Source organism: Thamnophis elegans, chromosome 6 (genome assembly GCF_009769535.1).
Source record: "Thamnophis elegans isolate rThaEle1 chromosome 6, rThaEle1.pri, whole genome shotgun sequence".
In the NCBI taxonomy this organism is placed as follows: domain Eukaryota; kingdom Metazoa; phylum Chordata; class Lepidosauria; order Squamata; family Colubridae; genus Thamnophis; species Thamnophis elegans.
The window spans coordinates 62,749,169-62,763,832 of NC_045546.1; the positions used below are offsets into that span (position 1 = coordinate 62,749,169).

The 14,664-nt window shown below is 39.8% G+C and overlaps 1 protein-coding gene across 1 annotated transcript in view; it reads left to right on the top strand.

The window, feature by feature from the left end:
* The window catches only part of SRPX (sushi repeat containing protein X-linked), a 169,652-nt gene that overhangs the window by 81,385 nt on the left and 73,603 nt on the right, over positions 1-14,664 (top strand). Inside the window, 1 exon segment of the mRNA XM_032219173.1 lies at positions 8,318-8,377. Within this exon segment, the coding sequence (XP_032075064.1) occupies positions 8,318-8,377 (60 nt within the window).

Genomic DNA, 14,664 nt, shown 5'->3' on the forward strand with positions numbered 1-14,664 from the left:
TCCATTATATTTTACTGGCAAGGGAGGGACTTTTGCCATTCTGCATCTTCTGTGGGCCCCCCTACTCTGGCAGCAGCTCTGGCTGGGGGGGGGGAAGCTGTTTCTGGGTTTGTTTGCTCCCATGCCCCCTCGGCCTCTTCACCCTCCCTAAATTTATGCATAGAGTACCTTTGTTCAAATTCTTCCGTTTGCTCTCTTTCCCGGGATCTCCGCTCGGTCATGGCTTCTTCCCAGTCGGCTGGTTTTTTCTTTTGTTTTCTCCTGGTAATTCCAGCATCCAAATTCTCACTATCCTCCTTTTGCCCCACTCCCAAAGTCCATCGAGGGCGAACCACAGGCTCCTCTATTCTTAGGTCAGCCAGCCTTTTAGGTAAAGATGGGTCTGCAGTTTCCCTTTCAGTCTCCTCTTCATCGCTCGCTCGCAATGACATTTTCTTCATTCCTTCTTGTGAGTACACCCCCCCACGGTAGGTTGAGACCTCCTGGTGGGGTGTGAGTGAGTCTTCGCTTACTGTCAGCACCTCTTCATTGAGTAATTAGGAAAGAAGACCACGAGACTCCATTGATAGAAATCAAATGTACTTTTACTAATTATAAATGATTAGAAGCGTAGCAAAGCGAAGACTGATTATTTAGGCGCGAAAGCGAATGATATATAAAATAACCCATTCCCCACCCCTTGGCATCCCAGTTACAGTCCAATCATAATTCTCCTAAGTGTCAGGTGTGAGATAACTTCGAAAGGCATCACCAAGATGGAATGTCAGTGCCGTTGGACTTGGCCAATGGCAGCTGAAGCAGCAACAAAGCAGAGGCTGACAGATGGGAAGCTCCAGATGGATTAGCAGTTCATTACCAGGGGCAAAGATATTGACTTAACTCAGTATGGAAGGCTCAAGATTTTTATAATATATACTGAAGGCTGGACATCCCCTCCCTCCAGGACCCAGAGAAAGAGAACAAGAAGGACAGGACAGACAGCAAGATACCCAAGGATCATTAAGGCTGGATCAACTTCCTCTCTCAGAACTAGAAGGAGCGAAGGGGCAAAGACAAACCCATGTGGTCACTAGGAGTATGGAACAAGAGTTAAAAAAGCAACAAGCTTTGCAACAAACACACGCAACGGTTCAAGAACTCACAGGTTTTAGCTCAGAAGCAGTGGGAGGAGCCAGACCGAAAACCAAACTACAGGATTTTCAGATGGCTCTTAAAAAGCTTTAGGGAGCTAAAGATGACAACTAAGTTCTTAACCTGGAATGTTAATGGCTTAAATTCTCCACAGAAAAGGAAGAAAATAAATCATTATTTGAAACAATTTAAGAATGACATAATTTGCCTGCAAGAGACACATATCAGATTAACTGACCAGAAATATTTGATCAATTCAAGACTTGGACAACACTTTGTAGCCTCCGCCCCAGAGAAGAAAAATGGTATAGTTATTTACTTAAGAATGGACATGAAAGCCAAATTAATTGAAGCAGATTCCCAAGGAAGATATATTGCAATAGAACTGGTATTAGAAGGGGAAAAGATGCTTTTAATGGGAATATATGCTCCCAATCAACAACAAGATAAATTTTACAAAATGCTCCATACTAAATTAATACAGTGGGACTATAATTCTTGCATATTAATGGATGATTGGAACGGTGTTCTGGATACCAAGAAAGATATTTCCTGCAAAATTACCTGTCTTTTTTTGATATGATGGAACTAAGAGACATCTGGCGAGAAAGGAATGCAAAAGAACATGACTTTACATTTTTTTCTGATACACATCAATCCTTTTCCAGGATTGACTTTATATTAACAAAAAATGATTTGCTTTCTAGGGTAAAGAAGACGAAGATATGTTCCAGAGCTTTAACAGATCATAACCCGGTTTGGATGGAATTGAATTTGGGAAGGAAGCTAGAAGGACTTGGAGATTAAATGAAAATTTATTTAGATATGAGAAAAATGTTAATGAATGTAAAATTGTTGAGAGAATATTTTGCCTTTAATATGAATAAGGGCACATATATGGAAATGGTTTGGGATGCAAGTAAAGCGTACATGCGAGGAGTCCTAATAAATTTAAATAGACGTAATAAATAGACGTAAATGGGGAAAAATAAATGAACTAGAGGAAGAGATTAGGAAGAGAGAACAGGATCTAATATTAAACCCAGGAGATAAGAAGATTAAAGAAGCAATTACCTTATTACGAGAGCAATTTAATATGCTGATGTCAGACCAGGTGGCTACTAATTTGTTATATGCAAAACATAATACTTTCTGTAATGCAAATAAACCTGGCAGATGGTTAGCATATTTGACTAGGAAGAAACAGAAATCTCGCAACATATCGAAAATACATTACAAAGGGAAGGAAGTGTATCAACAGGATGAGATTCAAAAGGCCTTTCGTGAATTTTTTACAGGATTGTACACGAGTGACAAAATACAAGGTTTAGATAGATACCTAGACAAAGAAAAAAATACCTATAGTTAAGGACAAGCAAAGGGAAAGATTGAATCAACCAATAATCTCGGGGGAAATTCTCCAGGTAATTAAACAGCTAAAGGCAGGGAAAGCACCGGGTACAGATGGTTTGACAGCAGCTTATTACAAAAATTTACAGTTAGAAATGGTAGAACCCCTTAAGGAATTATTTAATAAAATTCAAATGGAAGGGAAGGTACCCCCATCTTGGAAGACAGCTTTCATATCCCTGATACCTAAAGAAGATCAACCAAAAAATTACAGACCTATATCATTACTTAATATAGATTATAAAATTTTTACAAAAATATTAGCGAATAGGTTAATGTTGGTTATTCAGCAATTGATTCATAATGATCAAACCGGTTTTATACAAGGGAGACAAATGAGAAGTAATGTAAGACAAATTGTTAATGTACTGGAATACTTGGAAAAAAATAATCAAATCTCCACAGCGCTTATATTCTTAGATGCCGAGAAAGCCTTTGATCGAGTGAATTGGCAATTTTTAATTAAAACAATGCAAAATAGGAGAGTATTTTCTACAATCAATCAAAGCAATATATCAGGAACAAACAGCACAAATTATAGTCAATAGAAATTTAACAGAGCCATTTAATATCGAGAAAGGTACGAGACAGGGTTGCCCCCTATCACCATTATTGTTTATTATAACCCTGGAATTATTGTTGAATAAAATACGGGAGTCAGATGATTTACAGGGAATCAAGATTAGGCATCAAGAATATAGACTGTGCATTTGCGGACGATTTGGTTATAACATTAACCCAACAAGAGAAATCTATCAAGGTTTTAATGAATATGATTAATCAATATGGCCAAGTATCTGGATTTAAAATAAACCTAGGAAAAACAAAGATGCTAGTTAAAAATATGAACACTAATCAAAGGGAAGACAGAAAAAATGACAGGATGTGAAATAGTTAAAAAGGTTAAATATCTAGGAGTCTACATCTTAACCTCAAACGGGAAACTATATAAATATAATTATGAGCCACTATGGCATAGTATGCAGGCAGAGATGAAGAATTGAGAAAAATTACAATTATCTTTGTTGGGAAGAATAGCAGCAGTGAAAATGAATGTCTTGCCTAAATTTCTATTTCTTTTTCAAATGGTACCAATACTTAAAAAAGATGCAAATTTGCTAGAATGGCAGAAGGGTATTAACAAATTTGTTTGGGCAGGGAAGAAGCCGAGAATAAAACTTAAAATTATGCAAGATATACGTGAGAGAGGAGATTTGAAATTTCCAAATCTAAAACTATATTATGAAGCAGTAGTTTTATCACTAATCTGTGATTGGGTTAACTCAACAGATGATAGAATACTTAATATTGAAGGGCATGATTTGGTATATGGTTGGCATGGTTGGCATGGTATATGGAGCCGACGTCGCGATGACACATCGTACAGACCAGACAGTCCGGGTCTGTCAATGAAATTTTTGTCTTTGGACGATCCAGTAGGACGTAAACCGTCCCAAAGAGATGGCGGCAGGGAAGCCAAAGCCTTGCTGGTCACAGGGACATCGCAAAGTCCCTGTTTGACCCAAGGGTAGTGCTTCTAACTGAAGACAAACAGGCGTCCCCCAGGCTGGCATAGTCGGAGACGGCTCCTGAAGGAAGAGATGAAGCGAAATCGTTCCATCTGGCGAGGTTTCTTTTTCTTTTTTTACTTTCAGAAGATCCGTGTTAAGAAACTTTTTGTCAGGTGCCTCTTCATTTAATAATCAAGAAAAAAACCACTCAACTCCATGTTTCAGAATTAAGTGTACTTTTACTGATTACAAACGATGAGAAGCAAAGCAAAGCTGAGTCTGAGTAAAAAGGCGCAAAAGCAATAGATATCACGTATGATTCAATCCCCTCCCTTTGGCAGCCCAGTTCATAGTCCAATCGTAATACACCCAACCGTCAGGTGGGAGATGTCTTCAAAAATCATCATCAGGTTGGAATGCTGGACAGTTGGCCTTGGGAAACTCCCTTCTTCCACATGCGCAGAGAGATGGTCAGAATAACTCCTAATAACAATCCTCCAGCACATAATGATTCCCCTCCCAAATACCATGCCCCCTCCCTGTTTCAATGGCAGCTGAAAAGCAGCAGCAAAGCAGAGGCTGACACTTTTTTTCTTAAAAAAAACAGTAACAACTAGTCCCCAAAGTAAGAATAAAGCGGCGATTTTGACACTTATTGGACTGCTACTAGAAGATTTCCTGCTCTAGTTAGTAAAAAATGTTTGGTGGATTGAAGTAATTGCAACATTTCCTGTCTCCTCCTGTTAGTCTATGGACTGACCTTTTTTTCAATTTTTTCCTCTTTACTACCTTAATTTTTTTTTGTTGGCTACATTAAATTTCTTCTCTTCAACAAATTTTTCCTTCTATTGGTTAAAACTATATGAAAGATATTTAAGGGGAAGCAAAAAACAACAATTGACTATTTATTGAATCTGCCACCTGGAAGCCAAAGTCTGAACTTTGTTTCTGTTTTGGATACAATGTATTCTTTGTTCTGCTTCTCTTGGTTTCACTGACCTTGTAATGGAAGGGTTTGAAATTTGCTTATAATACCTGATAAGACTCAAAGCATGAAACCTGTTTTTGTTAGTGCTTCTGGTAAATATTTTGGCAAGAGAAGGAAAAGATAAGCAAGAATAAAAACCCTCCTATTTTAAAAACTTTGAAAGAACTGGTGTTTAAGATTCAAAATAAATACAGACACATTTCCTAAAATTTTGACAGGCTAGAGTGGCAGATTCCTTTTCCTATCTTTTTTTCTTTATATTTCTTTGCATTTTGAAAAATGGATCAATATTCAGAGGAAGAAAATCTAATAATCCGAAACATCCTGGCTGGTTTCAAAATATTGCAGAAGGACTTGAGAGATTTGACAAGAAATGGGACAGTTTATGGGGTGCTACAGTTAAAGAGAAGGGGGTGGGAGCCCCAGAAGAGAATGGAAACATAAAAAATAAAGATGTCAGATGAATCCATTAATGGACTAAATATGAGCGAAAATGAAAAGAAGGGAAGCTGGAAAAGTGTTTTTGACAACTTGGAACCTTTCTTTCAACTTCAAGATGCAGGAGGGAAAAAAAGAGTGAAAAAGATGGAACTAAGAAGACAAATATATCCAGAAACAAGTTTGATAACCAAAGCTAAGCCTATGTTAATAATAATTAAAGAACAACGAAACTACATGAGAGATCCCTTAAGCTACAGAGTGCGGAGAGAAATCTTAAACTGAAAAGATTTTAATAAGTGAAATGACACAACTGCTGGCGAGAGAGAAAGGATTATTCTGCTACTGGAAAGACACTGGCTGATAATGCCAATTGATGATAAAAATTAGCTAATTTTTGATGGTTAATAAGTAGGGATTTTAGTATTTTGTAGATTCTTATAGATTATTATTGAATGTTTAGTTGCCAATATATAATATATCATGATATTAACAATGAAAGGATAACCTTAATTAGGATAAATAACCAGGCCACAAATTGCAACTGAGTTTTGGTGGTATGATAAAGCCTATTAATTTGTGTTTCAGACCTTGTTATGAAGCTATAAATAATTTGGATTAGAATAAGAGGTGATGTGATGTAACTAGCAACCAATTGTTTTCTTTTCTTCTCTGTCCTTCTCTAATTACAATAATAAAAGGGAATGTCTGAATGTCTGATATGAATACATATCTTGGAGATTATCAACTAGACATATTAATCTGGATTAGAAATAGCAAACAATTGTTTTTCTTTCTGTCTTTCAACTATAAAAACAAAAGGGAAGGTTAACATATACTTTGGTGATTATTAACTAGAAATGTCAACATTTTTCCTTTTCCCTTTAGATTGTCTTAGACTTTAAATGATCATTTTGTTAACACATATTAATAGATTGTTGTTTAGAGATTGTTGCTTTTTGCGTTTGGGGAGAGAAGAGGAGAGAAAAATGCCAGCAGGTGGATTCTTCGAATCTTAATTAAATGAAAATTGTGGTATGGTGATAGTAAAATATATAAATTTTTAACATATACACTTTAAATTGAATGGAATATATGTGATTGTGGACAGAACGAACGAAATGTACTTGTGACCAATGGATACGCTTTCTACAAGATGTAATGAAAGATGATGCTTTTCTTCTTGCGCTTTCTTTGTAATAAAACTAATAACAAAAAAAATACCAAAAAAAAGATACCTATGTGGGCAATTCCCAGACATGCAATAGAGAACATAAATATAGTACAAAAACAGGATGTAACCACATACAGACAGCTTCTCACTTTAGAAAGAGGTGTATTACAACTAAAACCCTTGAATGTACTAAAAGAGGAAAAGGTAATTCAAACATGGTTTCAGTATGGGCAATTACAGGCCAGATGGAAAAAAGATTAAAAAATTGGTTTTATGCAAAATGAGGATAATCTACTAAAACAAATTAGGGATCAAAGTCAAATGCATATAAAAAGGTTATACAATGTATTAATAAAAATGGATTCAGAAACAGAATTAGTCAAAATTGTATGATAAAGTGGGCACAAAATTTTGAAGAACAATAATGTTGGATACATGGGAAAAGATATGGGTAAGAAATGTAAAATTCACACAAGCCCAAAATTTGAGAGAGAATTTTTATAAGATGTTTTATAGATGGCATTTAGATCCTAAAAAACTGGCCTGTATGTATCCGAATTTACAACCTAAATGCTGGAGTTGTGATTGTGTTGATGCTACATATTACCATATATGGTGGACTTGTAAAAAGGTAAAAGCATTTTGGATAAAAATATGGTGGATTATGCAAAATGTTCTTAAAAAAAGGATAAAGTTTACCCCTCAGTTATTTTTGTTAGGTATAATTACTGATTGTACTGTTATAGAGACTAACTTGATTTTGTATTTAATAACGGCAGCAAGACTGTTGGTGGCACAATACTGGAAGAAGGAAGATTTGCCTACTATTCAAGAATGGACATTAAAAGTCATAAACTTAGCAGAGATGGCTAAAATATCAGCATATCTCAAGGACCACTCAAATGAGAAATATAAACTGGAGTGGAGAAGATGGATTGACTATATTCAAAATAAATACGAGACTAAGACATTCCAGATAATTTATGACTGAAGAAGCAAGGAATGATATAATCTGCTTAGAGTTAGCCTAACAAAAGAGGAGTTAAAACTCAAATGAAAGATGATACTAACTTTTTTTAAAGCTTATTTTAGAACATCTTTATTAAAGATTTATACCCCTGAATTTGTTCTGGGAAGTCGGGGGGGGGGGGAGGTAAATATTTGTAAAAGCCTTTTTTTCCCAAAAATTTTCAATTAAAAAAAAAGAAAAAAAATAACAGAGTTGGAAAGGACCTTGGAGGTCTCCTAGTCCAACTCCCTGCTTAGGCAGGAAACCCTACACCACTTCAGACAAATGGTTATACAACATCTTCTAAAAATCTTCCATTGTTGGAGCATTCACAACTTCTGGAGGCAAGTTGTTCCACTTATGAATTGTTCTAACTGTCAGGAAATGTCTCCTTAGTTCTATGTTGCTTCTCTGCTTGATTATTTTCCACCCATTGCTTCTTGTCCTATCGTCGGGTGCTTTGCAGAATAGCTTGACTGCTTTTTCTTTGTGGCATCCCCTGAGATATTGGAACATTGCTGTAGGTCTCCCGTAGTCCTTCTTTTCATTAAAACTAGACATACCCAGTTCCTGCAACTGTTTTTCATATGTTTTAGCCTTTAAAATGCATTATATTTTCCTTCTTGCTGCATTGTTTTCTCTCTTTTGTGTTGTAGGATCAGGATATTCACCAATAGAAGATGATGAAGATGTGTATGCACGCAATAAGTATAAAGGTAAATGCTTTGTTTATATACTAATGAGGATCATCTGTTGCCAAGAGAGCTTTTTTCTTTTCCTGTTTGGAGCATGAAAGCTTAGGTCTGTACCAGCCAATTTTTGTACAATTTGTTTTATGATGTGTTGTGACCAGCTTATTAAAATTTCATAGTAATTTCATAGGTCCATCAGAATTTTAATGTTAGCCCTACATCACTGTTACTTAGTTTTCATCCATATTTATCCACTACAACCTGCTTTTCAACTTTTGCAAGCGTTATGGACTTCTTAAGGGAGCTGAGTCTTGCATAGTGTGTCTAAAATATGATAATTTGAACATGCCTATTAGCACTCTAAAGGAACATTCTGCTTTGAATTTTCTACATTCCATTTGTTTGTTTTCGTGACTATATATGACTATATATGATACCTTCACAAATCTTCTCCATGACCGAAGTTGAGAATCACTGCAGAGTGCCATATGAGTAATCCAAGGATTACAACAATGGACCGCGTCTCTTCGGGAAGGGTCTTTTCCCCCCCCTTTAAAGGAGGCAGTGGTGAGGCCCCTACTGAAGAGACCATCCCTGGATCCAGCCGTTTTAAATAACTATCATCCAGTCTCCAACCTCCCCTTTGTTGGGAAGGTTTTTGAGAAAGTGGTGGCCTCTCAGCTCCGTCGGTCCTTGGAGGAAACCGATTATCTAGATGCCTTCCAATCTGGTTTCAGGCCTGGCTACAGCACGGAAACTGCTTTGGTCGCACTGACCGATGATCTCTGGAGAGCCAGAGACGGGGGCCGTGCCTCCGTTCTGGTTCTTCTGGACCTCTCAGCGGCCTTCGATACCATCGACCATGGTATCCTGCTGCGGCGGTTGCGAGAGGTGGGGGTGGGAGGCACCGTTTTTCGGTGGTTCTCCTCCTACCTCTCGGGCAGGTCGCAGTCAGTGTTGGTTGGAGGACAGAGGTCGACCCCTAGGCCCCTTAATTATGGGGTGCCGCAGGGGTCGGTCCTGTCGCCCCTCCTGTTCAACATTTACATGAAGCCGCTGGGAGAGATCATCCGACGGCACGGGATAGGATACCACCAATATGTGGACAATACTCAATTGTATCTGTCCGCCCCGTGCCAACTCAGTGAAGCAGTTGACGTGATGTGCCAGTGCCTGGAGGATGTGAGGGTCTGGATGGGGGTGAACAGACTGGCTCTCAATCCTGACAAGACCGAGTGGTTTGTGTTTTTTCCTCCCACAAATTGGCAAGGTATTCCATCTCTCAGGCTGGGGGGTGAAATTATACACCCCTCAGACAGGGTTCGCAATTTGGGAGTCCTCCTGGACCCACAGTTGACTTTAGATCACCATTTGTTGGCTGTGACCAGGGGGGCGTTTGCCCAGGTCCGCCTGGTGCACCAATTGCGTCCCTACCTGAACTGGGAGGATCTTACAACAGTCACTCATGCCCTTGTGACCTCAAGACTGGACTACTGCAATGCGCTCTACATGGGGCAGCCCTTGAAGAGTGTTCGGAGACTCCAGCTGGTCCAGAATGCAGCCGCGCGAGCGATTGTGGGTGCACCCCGGTACACCCACGTTACACCTATCCTCCGCGAGCTGCACTGGCTACCTATTGGTCTCCGGATACGCTTCAGGGTGCTAGTTATTACTTATAAAGCCCTACATGGTATTGGACCTGGGTACCTGAGAGACCGCCTTCTGCCGATTACCTCCCACAGACCCATTCGATCCCACAGATTAGGCCTCCTCCGTATTCCATCTGCAGCCAATGTTGGCTGGCGACTACTTGGAGGAGGGCCTTCTCTGTGGCTGCCCTGGCCCTTTGGAACGAGCTCCCCGTGGAGATTCGGACCCACTCCACCCTTCAGGCCTTCCGGACGGCCGTGAAGACCTGGCTGTCCCAGCAAGCCTGGGGTTGAGTTCCCCCCCTACTCGAATTTGCTGTGTCTGTTGTGCTTTTAAACTGTTCGTATTGTCTGATTGTCTTTGTCTTACTTTTTGTAATTTCCCCTCCCTTGGTTTTGTTCAGCCGCCCTGAGTCGCTTCGGGGAATAGGGCGGCCTACAAATTGAATAAACTCCAAACTCCAAACTTGTTCATACATGGATACCAGTGGTGGGTTTCAAATCTCATTCCAAATGGGATGCCTCTATGTAGGACATAGCGGCAGGGCGGCCAAAAGCCGGTTTGAAGAAAGTGGCTTTTGGCCACCCCGGCGCTATGTCCGACATAGAAGTGGGGCGGCCAAAAGCCGCTTTCAAAAACGTGGGCAAAAGCCGCTTTCAAGAAAGCGGGCAAAAGCTTTTTTTCTGGATAACTGTTTTTGGCCGCCCCACCACTTTTGCCCGCTTTTGCCCGCTTTCTTGAAAGCGGCTTTTGCCTGCCCTGGCACTATGTCCGACACAGAGGCGGGATGCCTCTATGTTGGACATAGCGCCGGGGCGCCTCTATGTGGGACATAGCACCTGGGCATCTAAAAGCCACTTACAAGAAAGCAGGCAAAAGCCGTGTTCAAGAAAGCGGCTTTTGGCCGCCCCGGCGCTATGTCCCACATAGAGGTGGAATGCCTCTATGTCAGACATAGCACCGGGGCAGGCAAAATCCGCTTTCAAGAAAACGGGCAAAAGCCACTTTCTTGAAAGCGGCTTTTGGCTGCCCCAGCTCTATGTCCAACATAGAGGCGGGACGCCTCTATGTCGGTCATAGCGGCAGGACGGGCAAAAGCCGCTTTCAAGAAAGCAGGCAAAAGCCTCATTCAAGAAAGTGGCTTTTGGCCACCCTGGCGCTATTTCCCACATCAAGGCGGAATGCCTCTATGTCGGACATAGCGGCGGGGCGGGAAAACCCGCTTTCAAGAAAGCGGGCAAAATCCGCTTTCAAGAAAGCAGGCAAAAGCCACATTCAAGAAAGTGGCTTTTGGCCCCTTTTCATGAAAGCGGCTTTTGATTGCCCCAGCGCTTTTCACCACTTTCAAGGAAGCGGGCAAAGGCCGTTTTCTTGAAAGCGGCTTTTGGCTGCCCCGGTGCTATGTCCGACATAGAGGCGGGATGCCTCTATGTCGGACCTAGCAGCGGGGCAGCCAAAAACCACTTTCTAGAAAGCAGGCAAAAGCCGCTTTCAAGAAAGCGGGCAAGCGGGCATAGCCCTGGCGCTATGTCCGACATAGAGGGGGAATGCCTCTACGTCGGACATAGCAGCAGGGCGGCCAAAAAGCTGCTTTCAAGAAAGCTGCCAAAAGCCACTTTCAAGAAAGTGGCTTTTGGCTGCCCCAGCGCTATGTCCAACATAGAGGTGGGACGCCTCTATGTCGGACATAGTGGTGGGGCGGCCAAAAGCAGCTTTCTTTTTTTTTGCTTCACCAGCCATCAATCTCAACGCACATCACTGATACTTAATATGATAACTCCTCATTTTAGTATATTACCATTGAACTGATAAACCATGTGGTTGACCTACATTAAGTGATACAATAGTATTATCATCTATCAGCATATCAAACTCACAAATTAGAACATAGTTTATACAGTAGAGTGCACCACTTAATTATTTATGCTTTTACCTCCATCAAATTCTAAAGTGTCTGATGGAAGTATTTATATATTTTCCAGAGTTTCCCATATTCTATCTAAGAGTGTCATGTGATGGAGAAATGAGTAGTACTATTTTTCCTCTTATCTTAAAAACTTGAATCTTGCTATTATTTTGTAAACCTTCAATTGTCTTTTTAAAAAAACTTTCACTTTATAGGAATCTTTGCTCCCCATCCCAAACCTAAATTGTCAAAGCTGCTATAGAAGGATTGAGCTCTTTCCAATGATCATGAAAGAAGAGAAGGCACCCTTGAGGCCAGTGGTGGGTTTCAAAATGTTTTAGAACCTCTTCTGTAGGTGTGGCCTGCTTTGTGGGCGTGGCTTGCCGACCATGTGACTGGGTGGGCGTGGCCAATTTGTAAAATGTGGTGAAACTCACTCTTGCTTAGCAACCAAAATGTTGGCTCAGAAACTCTAGCATTTGAAGCACACAAGTCTTAAAGCCGTCAATTTACAAGACTCTTGCTCCCCTAACCCTTTAGAAAAAAACAAAACAGAAGTGTTCAAACTTGACAGCTTTAAGACTTGTGGACTTCAACTCCCAGAATTCCTCCTCTCGCTCTTCATCTTGATGATGTGTGGACAGGTGGGGGAGGGAGCTGGAACCGGTTTTAAACGGCACTGTAGATTTGTGGAATCTCTTCTATAGAAGAGGTTAGAACTGGCAGGAACCCACCCCTATTTGAGGCTCAGCTTTTAGGCAGAGAAATAGTTGGTTAAGCCAGAAAAGAGCAGGATGTGTAGCTCATAGTTTGCTTAAGAAGACAATTATTGTGGCATGTGTTCTATGGTTTCAGAGTATTTCTCTTCCAGAATTCAAACAATGCAAGAAGAAGAAATGGAAAATACTTTAGTTAAGGAATTTTCTTAACAACAATATCAGTGAACGTATCTAGAAAGCTTAGTGCCCTCCAGTTCCAATCATACTTGCTGGGCCTGAAGAAAGCTAAAAGCCAAAATATTTATATTTCATACCTCTTTATTATATACCTCTTTATTAACCCATGTGCAGATGATGACACCAATGATTAATTAGAATTATGTGCTCTCTTTCCACCTCTCTTAAGGCAGCATACATAACTCTCCCCTTCCACTTTTATCCCACCAATAGATTGAGATAAAGTAGACTGAGAGATGGCAAGTAGCCCAAAGTGATCCAGTCACATTCTGTGACTGGTGGTGGATCTGAATCACCAGACACTTAATGAAAAAAATCTGTTAGAGTGATGATACTTAAATTACAGACCTGGCACTGTCTTTCTTGCAGTGTTAGATAGACATTTTCTGTGGCGGTAGGCTCATGTGACCCCTATCCTTTGCAGACAGCACTTAAACTATTCTTTTCTGTGGGATTTTTAAGCATAGTTTTCCTTATACGTGTTTTTAAAATATTTATTTTTACTGTGGATGTTACCCAGAGCCCAAAGATTGAGTAACATAATGCTGTAAAAAGGCAAGTAAGGTTGGTTTAGTATATGGTTTGTGCTAATTAATAAATATGGTTTAGTATCCTCAGTCTCTGTAATATCTTGGTAGTCAATTTATTCATCTTTAATATGTCAGAATCTAATGATGTTGAAAAAGACTTCAGAAGCTATCTACTTAATTGAAGACATGAACACTGACTGGGTAGGATGACAACTGCCAGGGAATAAATATGAAGAGTAGATTTCTTGTTTCTTCTTCCAAAATTTGTTTGAAATGTTCTAAGTACATTCTTAGAAGTACACAAAAAATTCTTGTAAATGTTTAGACAATATATGTTTCAATGAATCCATATATTAACAAAAACTGGCAGAATCTCTACTTATTTAAGAGTAAGTAAATCAACCCTATTTATTAATTTAGTTTATATAAATAGTGGTTGAAAGGTAGTGAATAGGACTTGTTCTGTTATGTCAGTCTGATAAGGTAGTGCACACGTAGCAGGATCAGATACACTAATTCTACTTTATTATACAGAATCTTGCAAATTTGAATCTTTTTTGTACAGAATCTTGCAAATTTGAATCTTTTTTGTACAAAATCTTGCAAATCTAGAAATACATTTCTTTGCCTTTGCCTTTACAGCCCAAGAAAGTAGAGAGATTCCCTTCTGAAACATTTGCCACATATTGTACATATTCCTTTTGCAGGCTAAGCTACCTCTTGTCTGACCATTTCCCTCGTTATGGCTCTATGCCCTGTCTCCCCAAGTCATTCCCAATCTTGTAAGAAATGAACATTTATGGGGGAGATGGCAAAAAATGGCTGTGAATGGGAGCATTCTTCTCACTTTGTTCCAGTTGATTAGGTTAGAAGAAGCAAAAATAAATTGAACAGGGAATTGAAGACGTCTATATAGTTATCTGCTTATGATATAGCAATAGCACTTATATACTGCTTTACAGCCCCCTCTAAGTGGTTTACAGAATCAGCCTATTGCCCCTCAACAATCTAAACCCTCATTTTACCTACCTCGGAGGGATGGCAGAGTCAACCTTGAACCTGGTGATATTTGAACTGCCAAATTGCAGGCAGGCAGCAGAAATAAGCTGCAGTACTACACTCTAACCACCGCATCACCACGACTCATCTAACAATACATCTCATCATGGTCACCACTTGAAGTAATTACTGAGATTTGGGGTCTTCAGTGGATAAGTCCCAGAGCAGACAATATTTTTACAGTAGAAGCTTCTTGGGAGATCTGATGGA